Here is a 12,746-nt window from a genome sequence, read left to right on the forward strand (position 1 = left end):
AGCCCCCAGGCGGAGAGAAGTGTTTAACATTTTTGTAAGGTTGGGAAGAAAAATCAAAAGGCAAATATTTGTAACAGGTGGGATGATCTGGAATTCCATTCCCAGGTCCATGTGCACAGTGGGAGCACAGCCCACCCACTCACTGATGGGCTGAGGCTGTTTTTCAGTTGCAACAGTTAATTATTCGTGACAAAGACGGCATTCGGCAGGAATCCCAGAACTTCTAGAAAAAGCTTGCCCACTATGAGCTAGAATATCAGATGACCCCCAGGGGCTTGGTGGACAATGTCCCAGGCTGCCATTCAAAGGTCATGTGGCAATATTTCGGCCTTATTTCAAGTTTTGAATTATTATTTTTAATTATGAAAGAGCCAACTTGAATTTGATGAGGTGATCAGGAAAAAAAACCAAGAATAAGAAACCTGATGACGTGTCTACACCACTCTGTTTTGGTCATGGTCCTCCGGTTCCTCTGGGGTAGCATGTTGTTTATCAACAAGGCTCTCTCCCTTTATACCTCCATGTCTTTATAAGTTATCCAAGTCTCCTAGCCCTGTCCAGGGCCTTGCATGGTGAGTGGACGGTGGCCCTCTGGTGGTGAGTCACCTAGAAGTGAGAGTGGTTCGCAGGGCTGAATCTCCTTATTCACTGTGATCATGTTGTATAGTCACCGCGAACACTGAATTAGCAAATACCGGATCACAGCTCCCAGCGGACACCAGAGGGTCAGACTCCTGAAAGCCTCTGGTTACAACACTTTTTAAACCAATTAGTGCATCACCTTGGTTTCTGTGTATGGCTGATGGAATACACCTTATTTAGTATATGTATCGTTCATATTGAACTCACAACAAACAGCACTGTAATTCATGCCTGAAAGATGCTTATTTCTTCCTAAGTTTTAAAATCAATGCAATCCCAGCAGCTCAGGAGGCTGAGGCTGGAGGATCTTGAGTTCAAAGCCAGCCTCAGCAACTCAGCAGGGCCCGAAACAATTCAGTGAGACCCTGTCTCAAAATATAAAAGAGTGTTGGGGATACGGCTCAGTGGTTAACCACCCTGGATTCCATGCCTGGTCTCCCCACCCCCCCAAAAAAATAAGTGCAAAGTAATTTTTTATTCATGACCTACTTCTGAAATGCATACTTATCCCTTGAACTCAGTCCTTTGATTCCATTTTTTGGTAATATTTATGTTTTAGTTTTAGTGGACACAGTATCTTTATTTTTATGTAGTGCTGAGAGTCAAACCCAGTGCCTTGGGCATGCCAGGGGAGTACTCTACCACTGAGCCACAACTCCATATAGCTCAGTTGGTAGAGTGCTTGTCTTGCATGCACAAGGCCCTGGGTTAAATCCCCAACATCACTACATAAATAAATAAATAAACAAACAAACAAATAAATAAATAAATAAATAAATTTAAGGAAAGCTTTGATTCCATTTTTAAGGGGAAGAAAAGCATCTTCAGAGGCAGACTCCACACTGAAGCTGGAACCTGCTTCATTCCCCACTGCATCTTTCAAACCTAGATAATCACCCTTAGCAACAGCCTCTTCATCATCCTGCTAAATCACACGCTCTTCATGAAGAACAGAGGAAAAATGTGGCCTAGCCCACCCAGGAGGGGACCTGCATCTCCCTGGGGACTCTTTCCTGATTTCTCAATGAGAGATTTGATGGAAGGAAAAGCTGATGGCGAGGTTGGTGAATCTCACTGGTGGGGAATCAGATCCTCTGTCCAGGGACCCTTAAAAGTACCTGTGGCCTTCTCCCCCTTTCTGAGAAATCACAGATTTAGGCACAGCATTTGCAGGCACTTATTAAATTATTAATAAATAAACTAGTAAACCAAGGGAAGAATTTTTTTCTTATTGATATATATATATGACAGCGAAATGCATTACAATTCATATCACACAGATAGAGCACATTTTTTCATATCTCTGCTTGAATATAAAGTATATTCACAGCAATTTGTGTCTTCATAAATGTGCTTTGGATAATGATGTTCACCACATTCCACCATCATTTCTAACCCCCTACCCCCTCATTTCCCCTCCCACCCCTCTGCCTGTACCTCTATTCCTCCCGTGCTCCCCCTCCCTACCAGACTATGACTCAGTCTCAAAGGGAAGGAATTTCATTGCAGATGCCTCTGCTATTCCTTCCCCATGCCCATGGCAGACATCAATAATTGATTGCAGGGCTGGGGCTGTGGATCAGTGGTAGAGCGCTTGCCTAGCATGTGTGAGGCCCTGGGTTGGCTCCTTAGCACCACATATAAATAAATAAAATAAACGTATTATGTCCAACTACAACTAAAATATAAATAAAAAAAATAGATTGCAGAATCCGGATTAATCTCTCTAGGCCCAGATGCAAATGGATATTTTTGTTCTCTTTTTCCTCCCTCTCCTTTCTTCCCCGCCTTCTAAATAGAGTACCCTGAGCAACTGCTGCCACTACCCCCCACTGTACCCGGGCTTCAGGGATAGGTTTTTGCTGTTGAGTCCCTTTTCTGCGGATTTGATTTCAGATAACAGTGGTTTGCACAGACAGACAAGAAGCCTGCAGACTGAAGGGTAGATCTGTTTCTCTTTCTCAAGAGCAAGCAGAGGGCAAGTCTTCACTGACCGCACAAGGAATACCTTAGTAAGCGCTCTTCTCCTGTTCCTGGTTCCACATGGCCCTCCCTTAAGTCCGTCCCTCCCTCCTTCCTGCCTCTGTTCCTGGACACACCAAGCTCACCCGGCCTCTGGACCTTTGCATGTGCTGGACTGCTCTGCCCTGGTTTTCCACAGCCTCCTCCCTGCTGCGTCCTGTCCTGGTTTCAACCTCTCTGTGATGGGGAAGGAGGTGGGTGGGCCATGTCCCTCTTAAGAGAGGACCTCTGCCCAGCCCTGGGGAGTGCAGTCTTGATGTCAGTCCAGATCAGCTGTCCTCAGCTTCTAAGTGACCCCCGCATCCAGGGACAGGCCTTTCCCTGGGCAGTCCGTAGCGTGGCTGAGGCCAGGGGTGAAGACGTGGCAGAGCTGTGTCCAGAGCTCCCGTGGCTCCCGAGCTGAGGACCTGCACGGAAGCTCAGCTCTCCTCTGTCCACCCGAGCGCCTGCCCTTCCCTTCCCAGTGCTGATCCCCAGGAGACCCCTAAGGGAGCTTCAGCTGACCCTCCCCCAGTCAGGGAGAGAGCCCCGGAAACCATCTAGAAACACCTCGTCTCCAAGACGTGCCCTTCTGGCCGCGCTGAGCCACTCTCTCCCCTCCCCAAACGCTCCTTATACCTGACCCCCATCTTCCTGGAAGGGTGCGTCCAGGCACGAGCTTCTCTTAAGTGACTTAATTTTTTCTTTTCCCCACAAACTGGAATGTCACTCCCCAAGAAAGCAAAGCTCTTGTCCTCGGGTCTTCCCAGGACCTAAGAATAATGCAGGCTAAGTGCGTGAAGCTGAGCTTCCAGTGACTAGCCACTAGCCACGGGGGGCTACTTAGATTAAGATTAAGTAATAAGGTCAATTATTTATTAATGAAATTGCATTTACTTAATAAAATAAATCTGAAATGAAACTCAGTTCTTCAGCCTCATGCCCCACACTTAATCCTCAGTGTCCACACGTGGCTAGTGGCCACCATGACAGACCGGGCAGGTCTGGAGCATGTTCATCATGGCAGAAGCCCCTGTTGCACTGCACACCTCTAGGGTATAAGCCCCTGGGGTCAAAGCCCTGTCATTGTTCCGATCCCATCACCAGGGACAATGTGGGACACAGAGGGATTCAGCAAACCTGTCTAGAACAGGCGAGAGGTGAGTGGATGTATCAATGGAAGACGGAGGAGCTGAGGAAGGAGGTGAGCAGGGTCCTGTCACTCCAGATCCTTACAGCGGTCTCCAGGGGCACCCTTGCATGACTTAACCCTGACACTCTGACCCCTTCCTTCCCACCCCTGAAGTCACCCTCGTCTCCTTGCTGCTCCTCAACACTCCAGTGTGTTCCCACCTCGGGCCTTTGCCTGTGCCACATGCTGAGTCTTCAACACTCTTCCCTCAGACATGTCCCTTATGCTCAGCGAATGCCTCTTACAAGGTCCCCAAAGAAAATGGCGTCCCTCTGTAAAGGGACACAGCTCCTCTGCATGGCCATTTCCTCCCTCATGAGGCGAGCTCCGGGGGGTGGCAATGTGTCTGGTTTATCGACGGCTCTAGCCACCTGCCTGGACGGGCAGCCTGCACACAGCAAGCACTGACCACACTGCTGTCCAAGTGAAGGACGGGGGAAGGAAAGGAGGAGGGTGGGCAGGGGAAGGACGGTGAGAGGTGAAGGCTTCACAGTCACGTGGCCCAGGAGGGTGGGCAGGGAGGTAAGGGGCAGGGAGCAGCACCAGCTCTGCTTTCTCCTTAATGGGCCAGTGGAGGCCTGTGAACAGCCCATTCCATGCATCTGCTCAACAGACCACAAAGAGAGAAAATCCTGGAGGTGACATTTTATTTTGAGGACCTCTGTGCTGCTGAGGCGTGCTGTCCCCGGGGGAGGTGAAGGAACCACATTCTCAGTGTCACAGACAGACGGATGCTGGGTTTGCAGGACGGAGCACAACTCCCACCCACCAGGGGGATTCTCCGGAAGTGGCCTGGGCCAACCGGCGTGGAGGCAGGGGCCTTCCAGGGATGGCTTTGCAGTCACCTGCTGAGCTGGGGATTTGGGGGATCCTCTCTCTCTCTCTCTCATTTGGTGGGGGATTAATTCCCCAGGGATCAGCTTGCCTAAACCCGATAATCCCGATTTGTGATTTAATTCAGTTCCCCTGAGTATCTTACACCAGGAGAGGGACGTGGGCGATCAGAGGGGGAAACACAGGCTGGGCTTCCAGGAAATCAGGAATTCACCCCCAATGGCTCCTCACGGGTGGCGCCCACGCCCAGCCTCATCTAGGAGCAGTTTCTAGCCCCGTGATGGGGTTGGCGCGTCTCCCTCTCACAGAACCAGGGTGTCTGAAATTGAAGTCCGAAGGTGCAGGAGGGGAGGGTGGGCGGGGTGGGACTTTGTGACAATCTATCAGGAGAGAAGACTATTAGCTGGGGAAGAGATTTTGGCAGGTCACAGGGGTTTAGGGCTATGTGTAAGAAAAAGATTTCATTAACCTCTGGAATTTCTGGAATGGCAACTGAATCTTAGTCCCACTCCCATTTCCACACCTCCTGAATCTCATTCCTTAGGCACCCCACTCCATCCCCATCTGGCAAAGCTGGTGCTTTCAGTCTAACCTCAATCCATGCAGCTGCAAGGCCATTGGCTACCCTCCTTCCTCCCACTCCGTCCTTCAAGGGGTCATGGGGATTGGGTCCTCAGCAAGCAAGGGATCCATGTTGACCAGGTGGGGAGCATCTGGGCCCCAGGACATCCTCAGCGGGACATCATCCTCACAAACTCTGCAAAGAAAAGCCCCGGTGAGGTGCCTCGTTGTAAAAAACAGGGTAGCGTTTTGAGTACTTCCTATGTTGACCTTAGAGAAATTACCTAACCCTCTACCCTCCGTGTTTTCATCTGTAAGACGGGAGTCGTAGGCTCACTCTTTCCCCTGTGCTTTTAAGATGGTTAAACGACACAGGGCTTGTGGGACACAGTGTTCCATGAATGGCCAATGTTAGGGTCTGATGTCACCCTCTCCACCGTCTCAGGGGGATTCCTCTTCACAGGTCAGGAGGCTGGGCCGTGAAGGTAGCCCCAGAGCCTGAGTCAGCTGGACAGTGACTGGTGAACCCTGGACAGGACACCCTTTGCACGTGACCTCGCTGTGACTCTACACCAGAACTTGCTGGCCCCGCCCTGCTTTGAGGTCCCCCTGTCCTCTGGCCTGGGGTTGGCCTGCAGTTGGCCTGCAGATCTGCTTCCCACCCTCACCCTCCACCTGTCCCGGAAGGCCACACGGGGAGAGGGAAATGGATCCCTGCCGAGCCCACCCCTGTACATCACCTTCAAAGTCAACGGTGCCATCTCCATTGACATCGGCCTCGTGGACAACCTCGGAGATCTCCCGGGGGGTGAGCCTCTCTCCCAGAAGCCTCTGCATGGCCTGCTGCAGCTCCACCAGTGTGATCTCCCCATCTCCATTGGTGTCGAACTGATGAACAGAAGCAGAGGGGGCTGGATGAGCAGCACCGACCTTGAGAGCAACGGTGACAGGGTGACAGTGTCCATGGATCACTAGAGCCAGGCCAAGGGCTTCAGGCACATCTTACTGGAGAATATCAGCACCTCAAGGTCAAGGGTTCCTCCCAGGTTTGCACACCCCTCTCCCTCTGTTTAGACAGCATTATTGGGATATAATTGATGTGCAGATAGCTAAGCAGGCTTAACCCGTGCCCTCTGATGAGTTGGACAGAGGCATGCCCTCATGAAACCACACCAATCAGCACAGCATGTGTCACCTTGCCTCCAAGGCATTCCCTGTCCCCTTAGATTTCAGTTTGTTGGATGTGGAACATGAGATCTGCTCTATTAAGTTTTTGATGCCCAATACAGACCGTTAGTCTGTAGGTGAGTGGAACTCAGTCATCTCCATAACTGAAACTCTGAGACCCATGAAAGGACAGCCCGCCTGCCCCTCTGCCCAGGTCCTGGCAGCCAGCTGGCTGCAGTCTGTGCCTATGAGTTTTTCTGGAGGCCTTCTGTTCCTGGACTCCTGTGCACCTCTCCTGTGTGCTGCACACTACGGTGGAATGTGGTTCTGCCTTAAGAAGGAAATCCTGAAATGCAGTCTCGTGGATGAACCCAGAGGACGTCATGCTGGTGAAATAGTCCAGGCACACAAGGACCAGCATGTTCACAGGCCAGGCCCTTGACACATGTTTCCCAATCAATCAGTGACCTCCAGAACTTCTCCCTGCTCCTTCACCACCTCCCAGAAAGCCTACTATGCCCTCTCCTCAGTGCACACAGAGGGGCCAGGGATGCTCCTCAGCTCTGCTGACCTGGCTCCAGCCACGGCCCCTCTGGCCTGCACTCCCCAGGCAGCCTGCAGGGGTCCCTGGCTGCCATCCTGCTTCTGCCAGGGTCTCCCCTCTGCACGTCAGGCTCCGTGTTCACAGTCACATAGGGGACAAGTCAGATCCTGTCACTCCCCCTGGTGGCTTCCTGTCCAGTCCACGACAGGTGATGGGCCCTGCCCTCCACAACTCTGAGTCTCCACGACATCCATCTATGCTCTTTCCAGCTCTCGCTGTCACCCTTTTGTCACCCTTCCTCAGACACAGCGTCCTGCCTCCTGGTGTGTGCAGTGTCCTCTCCTGGGATGGGACTTTCCTGGAGCAGTTCTGTCCAGGGGGAAGTGCATCGGGAGCCTCTCAGGGATTCTGAGTTTCCTAGTAGCTACATTAAAGAAAAGGTGAGGGGCTGGGGGGCAGCTCATGGTGGAGGCCTAGCAAGCGGGAGGCCCTGGCCCTCTCCATCCCACTAGGGCTGGGCCAAAACAAGGAGGCAGGGGGCGGCCCTCTGGTGGGCCCTGTCCATGGTGCTGACGTGAACAGTTCCTAGACCACCCCCAGCCCCATGGACCCCTTCACTGACCTCCTTGAAGGCGTCTCGCATCTCCTGGACACCAATCATCCCAGCCGTTTCTGCAAGCAACTTGGGGGTCATCAGCTCCACGAAGTCGTCAAAGTCCACACGGCCCCCCACTGAGGCAGAAAGGGAGGGGTTAGTGGGACTCCATGCCCTGACCTTCCAATCCCTGGCTTCTCCCTTCCAGTCAGTTGCAGAAAGAGAGCGGCTCCCAGGTCCCCGCTGTCCACGGGTTTCTGTTCTGCACTTTTATTAGTGCATGGCAGCCACACACACTCGTGGGTTAGTTTCGACATGCTCATGCCTGGACTGTAGTTTGCTCCTTTTCGGTCCCCAGTGCTTCCTCTCTACCTGCCCTCCTCCCTCCTCCGGGTCCCTTCCTCTCCTGGATCCTTCTGCTTATTGACTTTTAGGTGGGTGCTCTACGGGTGCACATAAAGGTGGAGTTCAGAGTGGGATGTGCACATACGCATCATCTGGTCATTTCATTCCTCGGTTCTTCCCTGTTCCTGTCCCTCCTCCCTCCCTCCACCCCCTACCCCACTGATGTCCCCTCTGTTTCATGGGATCCCCTCCCCACACATTTCCCTGTGAGAGAACACGTTCTCCCCTGGCCTTCCGAGGCTGGCTTCTGTCACTGAGCGCGGTGTTCCCCAGTTCATCCATTTACCAGCAGATGCACGAGTCTCATTCTTCTTTGTGGCTGGGTGAACCCCCCTTATCTTTCACTCACTCAGCTCAAGCCCTGTGTCCCTCGAACCTGAACCTGGTGGACAAGGCACGTATGGGGACAGGACTGACTGACTGCACAACCTTGAGCATGGTCAGGACCCCTGTTCCCTCCTCTGTGGATCTGTAAAGAGGGAGTGAGTGACATGTGCACCTGAGGCTCTTCCACATACGAATACAGTCGTGCCTTGGCATCCACTGGGGGGTGGTTCCAGGAACCCCCATGGATGCCAAAATCTGCAGACGGTCAAGTCCCATCTCCAAAACGTCATGGTATTTGCATGTAACCTACGCAAACCTCTCATATGCTGTACCTCATCTCTAAGCTCTGAGCTGCTCACTGAGAGCCCCCAATCCTCAGGGTTGGTGGAGAGTCCTCAGAACCCCAGGAGAAGGACCAACAGCTTTGGCTCCTGTCTCACTCCCAGGTTTCTGAGACGTGGGCGGGGCATGTCTCAGAGGCCCCGACACAGTGGAAATGCTCTCTGAGTGTTATACTGTGTTGTTCAGGGCACAATGACAAGAAGAAAAAATAGCCTGAACATGTTTAGTACACACACAATTATTTCCCAAATGTTTTCCATCTGCACTTGTTTGAATCTGCAGATACACAGAGGGCTGAGCACACCATTATCACCTTGAATTCCACCTTAACTCAGTTACATGCCCAGAAGCAAACCAGTAGCAATTTTACTTCAGTTTCAGTCTCAAAGTACCTCTGGTCTCCATTTAAAAATCGATCCTTTTCAACTCGGGAAGCTGAGGCAGGAGGATGGGTGAGCTCAAAGCCAGCCTCAGCAAAAGCGAGGCACTAAGCAACTCAGTGAGACCCTGTCTCTCAATAAAATATAGTTTAGGGCTGGGATGTGCTCAGTGGTTGAGGGCCCCCGAGTTCACCACCATTAGGTCCAAATCCGAGCTCATTGCTGACATCCAGCACGGCTCCAACCTCACACTCCCTGGATAGACCTTTAGTGGTGACAGTGATAAACCACACTTAATCAGAAGTTGTGGGGACTACAACTTGGCCTGCCTGAGTACCCTCATCCCGTCCTTCCCATGGCACCATGAGGTAAGGAGTGTCCTGCCTTCTCTCAGAGACCAGGGACCTGAGACCCAAGATAACTTCACTTTTCAGAATGACTTTCATTGACAAATCATAGAACTGGGACTTGCACCCAGACCTGTCTCTCCAAGGCCCCTCCAACTACTTCAAAAACCACCTCCCTGGAGCAGTCTGGATGCTCTTTTCTACACCCCAATCCTCGTAGCCCCCTGTATCCCCACAGACTCCCCCTCCCCCTGATCCCCAGTCTCTCCCTCAGCAGAGCCCAGCCCAGCCCTGCCTTCCTCCCCAGGTCTCACAGTTCATTCGGACTTGCTGGCCCAGTTCGGTCAATTCCATCTCCGTGGGCATGTAACCCATTGTCCTCATGAGATTCCCCAAATCCTTATGGGAGATAAACCCATCTCTGTCCTTGTCAAACTCAAGGAATGCTTCCCGGAGCTCTGAAAGTGAAGAGAGAAGAACTTTGGAGGAACTTGAAACAGCCGGGGGGAAGAGTGGCATTCCTTGAAACTGTGGCTGAGGCCGTGACAGAGACTCAAGGGGAATACACCATAAAACCCAGCACCGCGGAACAGCAGTGAGTGGGAAAGGCGCCCGCAGGGGGGACGGCTCCGAGCTGCTCACTGAGCCCCCAATCCTCAGGGTCGGTGGAGAGCCCTCAGAACCCCAGGAGGAGGACCCACAGCTTTGGCCTCATTTTAAGGCTCCGCTCATCCCGGGTTTCTGAGACGTGGGCCGGGCATGTCGCTAAGGACTCCCCGGCACTTAGCTGCCCTGGGGAGGCCTCAGTGTGCAGTGGAGGGGACAGGAAGGGCTGTGAGGTGTGCAGGGGAGGAGGTGACACAGACAGAGCTGAGAGCAGGTCCCTGGGGTGTGAGGGCATTTGGGGGCAGCTGTTACCTTCGATCTCATCCTGCCCCAGGGGTCTCTCCTGAGGGAATGCAGGGAGGGAAGGTAGAGAAATGGTCAGGGTCCTGCGCTCCTCAAGCAGGCCCCGTCCTCCACACCCCTGTTCCCTTCACCTCTCCTCCTCCCTCAGCTCCTCCTCCCTCCCCAACTCCCATTCCTCAGCTTCTGCTCTGCCTCCTTCCCATCCCCTCACTCCTCTGTCCTGTACTTGAACCTGGATCTGCTCTTTCCCAGACACACATTCCATGGCACGTGGAGTCCGAGCCTCCCCAGATGGACAGGGTGGGATTTGCTGTCCCAGCCCAGGTGTCAGAGGCTGGCTCTGCTGGGGCTCCTTGCATTGAAACCTCAGGACGACTCTGGGAGGGAGACCAGGTATCATTCCCATCTTACCCATGAAGATGCTCAAGAACAGGGAGGTCGAGGAAGCTGTTGAAGGTCACACAGCTCTGAAACAGCAGGTCCCCGACCAGGGGAGGGGAAGTGACCCTTGAGGTCGTGTGGCACTAGACTCCAGCCCCAAGGCTCGAGTCCAGGGCTCCCGACTCCAGGTCAGAAGTCTTTCCAGGGCACACCACTGCTGTCCCCACCTGCCTCCCCTTCCTCCCAAGAGGGAGAGTCCCTTGGGGTGGGACCAGAGCTCAGTGGTGTTCAGGAGGGCCACTGAGTGCCAGCAGGACCAGGGCCTGCACCTCTGCGAGCGTCTGCCCTTCACTGCCCGACCCGCTGCTGGACGTGGCCTGGACACCTGCAGAGAGCCTAGAGGCTCCACCAGCCTGGCCTCCACCCTCTAGCTCCCTGGCCGTCCCCCAGTGTCTCTCTTGCTGTCCTCTGTGCAGTCTCATCTCTGTCCACCCTGTCCTTCCTTCCCTTCCTGACAGTCGCAAGCACAGGAATGGACCCGCCTGCCCTGCCACCTCCTCCCTGGGGGCTTATGGCAAAGGACTCCTGTCTCAGCGCCTCGGTTTCTTCACCTGTAACACGGGAGTGAGAGTCTCGGGGACCTCGGAGTTGTTCTGGGAGTTAAATGACATCAGGAATGTGCAGACCTTTGCACAGAGCTGGCCACACAGCAGGCACTTGGTAAGTGTCCAAAATTGCCATTGTCACCATCACCAGCCTCTTGTGTCCAGAGCAGAGAAAGGGACACCATCCCAGCCCCCGTTTATTCTCCTCACAACGCCCCCCTCCTGAGTTTACTGTCCCCCTTCATCCCGTGGCCCCCGGGAACCCAGAGCCCCCTCCTGTGTTCTGAGCTTCCTGGTTCCTGCCGCCCACCTGCCCCTTCTCCCCCTGCCCCACACCTCCCTGCCCGCCCTGCCAGTCGCCCGGCCTCACCCGCTGCTTCTCAGCGATGCCCTTCCTCAGGAAGATGCAGGCGGGGCCCGCGGGGAACTGCATGGGGCAGGCGTGCTCTAGGTTTATCCCTCTGGGTGGCCCTGCTGCCTGTCCCTGGCAGCCCAGCCTCCTGCTCAGTCCTGTGCCAGCTCGGCTGCCTCTCTGGGCCTCTCCTGCGAGCCTGAGTCTCAGAGCTGTGAAGGCTGGGGACCTCGCCCAGGCTGGGAGGGATCAGGGCTGCGCCTGCCTCCCCATCTGGCTGCAGGGAGTCGGGGGCAGGGCCACCTCAGGCTGTGACACAGCCCAGGATGGCACTGGAGAGCATTTGAAAGTAGGGATTAGGGCAGGCGCCTGTCCATTCACTGTGTCCACCTGCATCGCCTGTGCCCACTCTCTCTGCCTGGCCATTGGGCCGTGGCACATGCAGAGGACAGGGTCTGGCCCCAGAGCTCTCCTGACCCAGTCAGACCCGTGTGCAGGGACAGCCTGGTGACAGGGGGAGCAGTGGTGGGGAGGGCAGTCTGGGCTCTCCCCTGTTCCTCTGGTCCCTCCTGCTCTTCCTGAGTAATTCAGTGGCAGCAGGGAGGGGGCCAGGATGTGAGAAGTCATGGTGGGCTCAGGGCCAGGGGTGGTGAGGGGTCCACACAGGGAGGGTAGGGGACATCTGCTGTGGGGGCAGAGTCCCCTGGGGAGTGGGGCACGGAGGCAAGTGTCCATAGAAGGTGGGCAGGGACAGAGCCTGTGAGGGTTCCAATGTGACCATGATGCCATCCCCTATGACATGCAGTCACAGTGCCAAAAGAGCTACCCCAGTGCCAAACCCATGAGAGTGGCCAAAAGCAGAGAGACCAGTTGTGACCTACTCTCATCACCCAGGTCAGAAATTCTGTTAGCTTAAATCAAAGGGCTCCAAGAACAAGTGGTCAGCCTTAGTTCCAGTCCAGATGTTCTCCTTTAGAGCCAGCATTGCTGCTTATGGATTCTGTCCAGGATGGTTTGGGAGAGAAGGGCAGTCAGGACACACCTTCCAGACAGGTGGAGCGTACTAGAGGTGGATCTGGACAATGTCCAGTAAGTTCTCCCTGATTCCCCTGTACCTGGCAGCTCAGTAGGGCTGTTACTGCAGTGAGTGTCCCCGTCCCCT

At 54.0% G+C, this 12,746-nt stretch overlaps 1 protein-coding gene across 2 annotated transcripts; it reads right to left on the reverse strand.

The window, feature by feature from the left end:
- Nucleotides 1-5,400: 5,400 nt before the first annotated feature.
- On the reverse strand, nt 5,401-11,665 carry LOC144250412 (calcium-binding protein 5). 2 transcript variants are annotated; one of them, XM_077793219.1, is made up of 6 exons: nt 11,603-11,665; nt 10,256-10,283; nt 9,652-9,795; nt 7,564-7,673; nt 5,971-6,118; nt 5,401-5,426 (listed from the first exon to the last, which is right to left on the reverse strand). In XM_077793219.1, the coding sequence occupies exons 1-6, from the start codon at nt 11,663-11,665 to the stop codon at nt 5,401-5,403; spliced, it is 519 nt and encodes a 172-aa protein (XP_077649345.1). The 2 variants fall into 2 exon arrangements, with proteins under 2 accessions (XP_077649345.1, XP_077649344.1); XM_077793218.1 differs by having other exon boundaries at nt 10,256-10,286.
- Between the last annotated feature and the right edge of the window lie 1,081 nt (nt 11,666-12,746).

This window comes from Urocitellus parryii, chromosome 15 (assembly GCF_045843805.1).
Source record: "Urocitellus parryii isolate mUroPar1 chromosome 15, mUroPar1.hap1, whole genome shotgun sequence".
Lineage (NCBI taxonomy): Eukaryota > Metazoa > Chordata > Mammalia > Rodentia > Sciuridae > Urocitellus > Urocitellus parryii.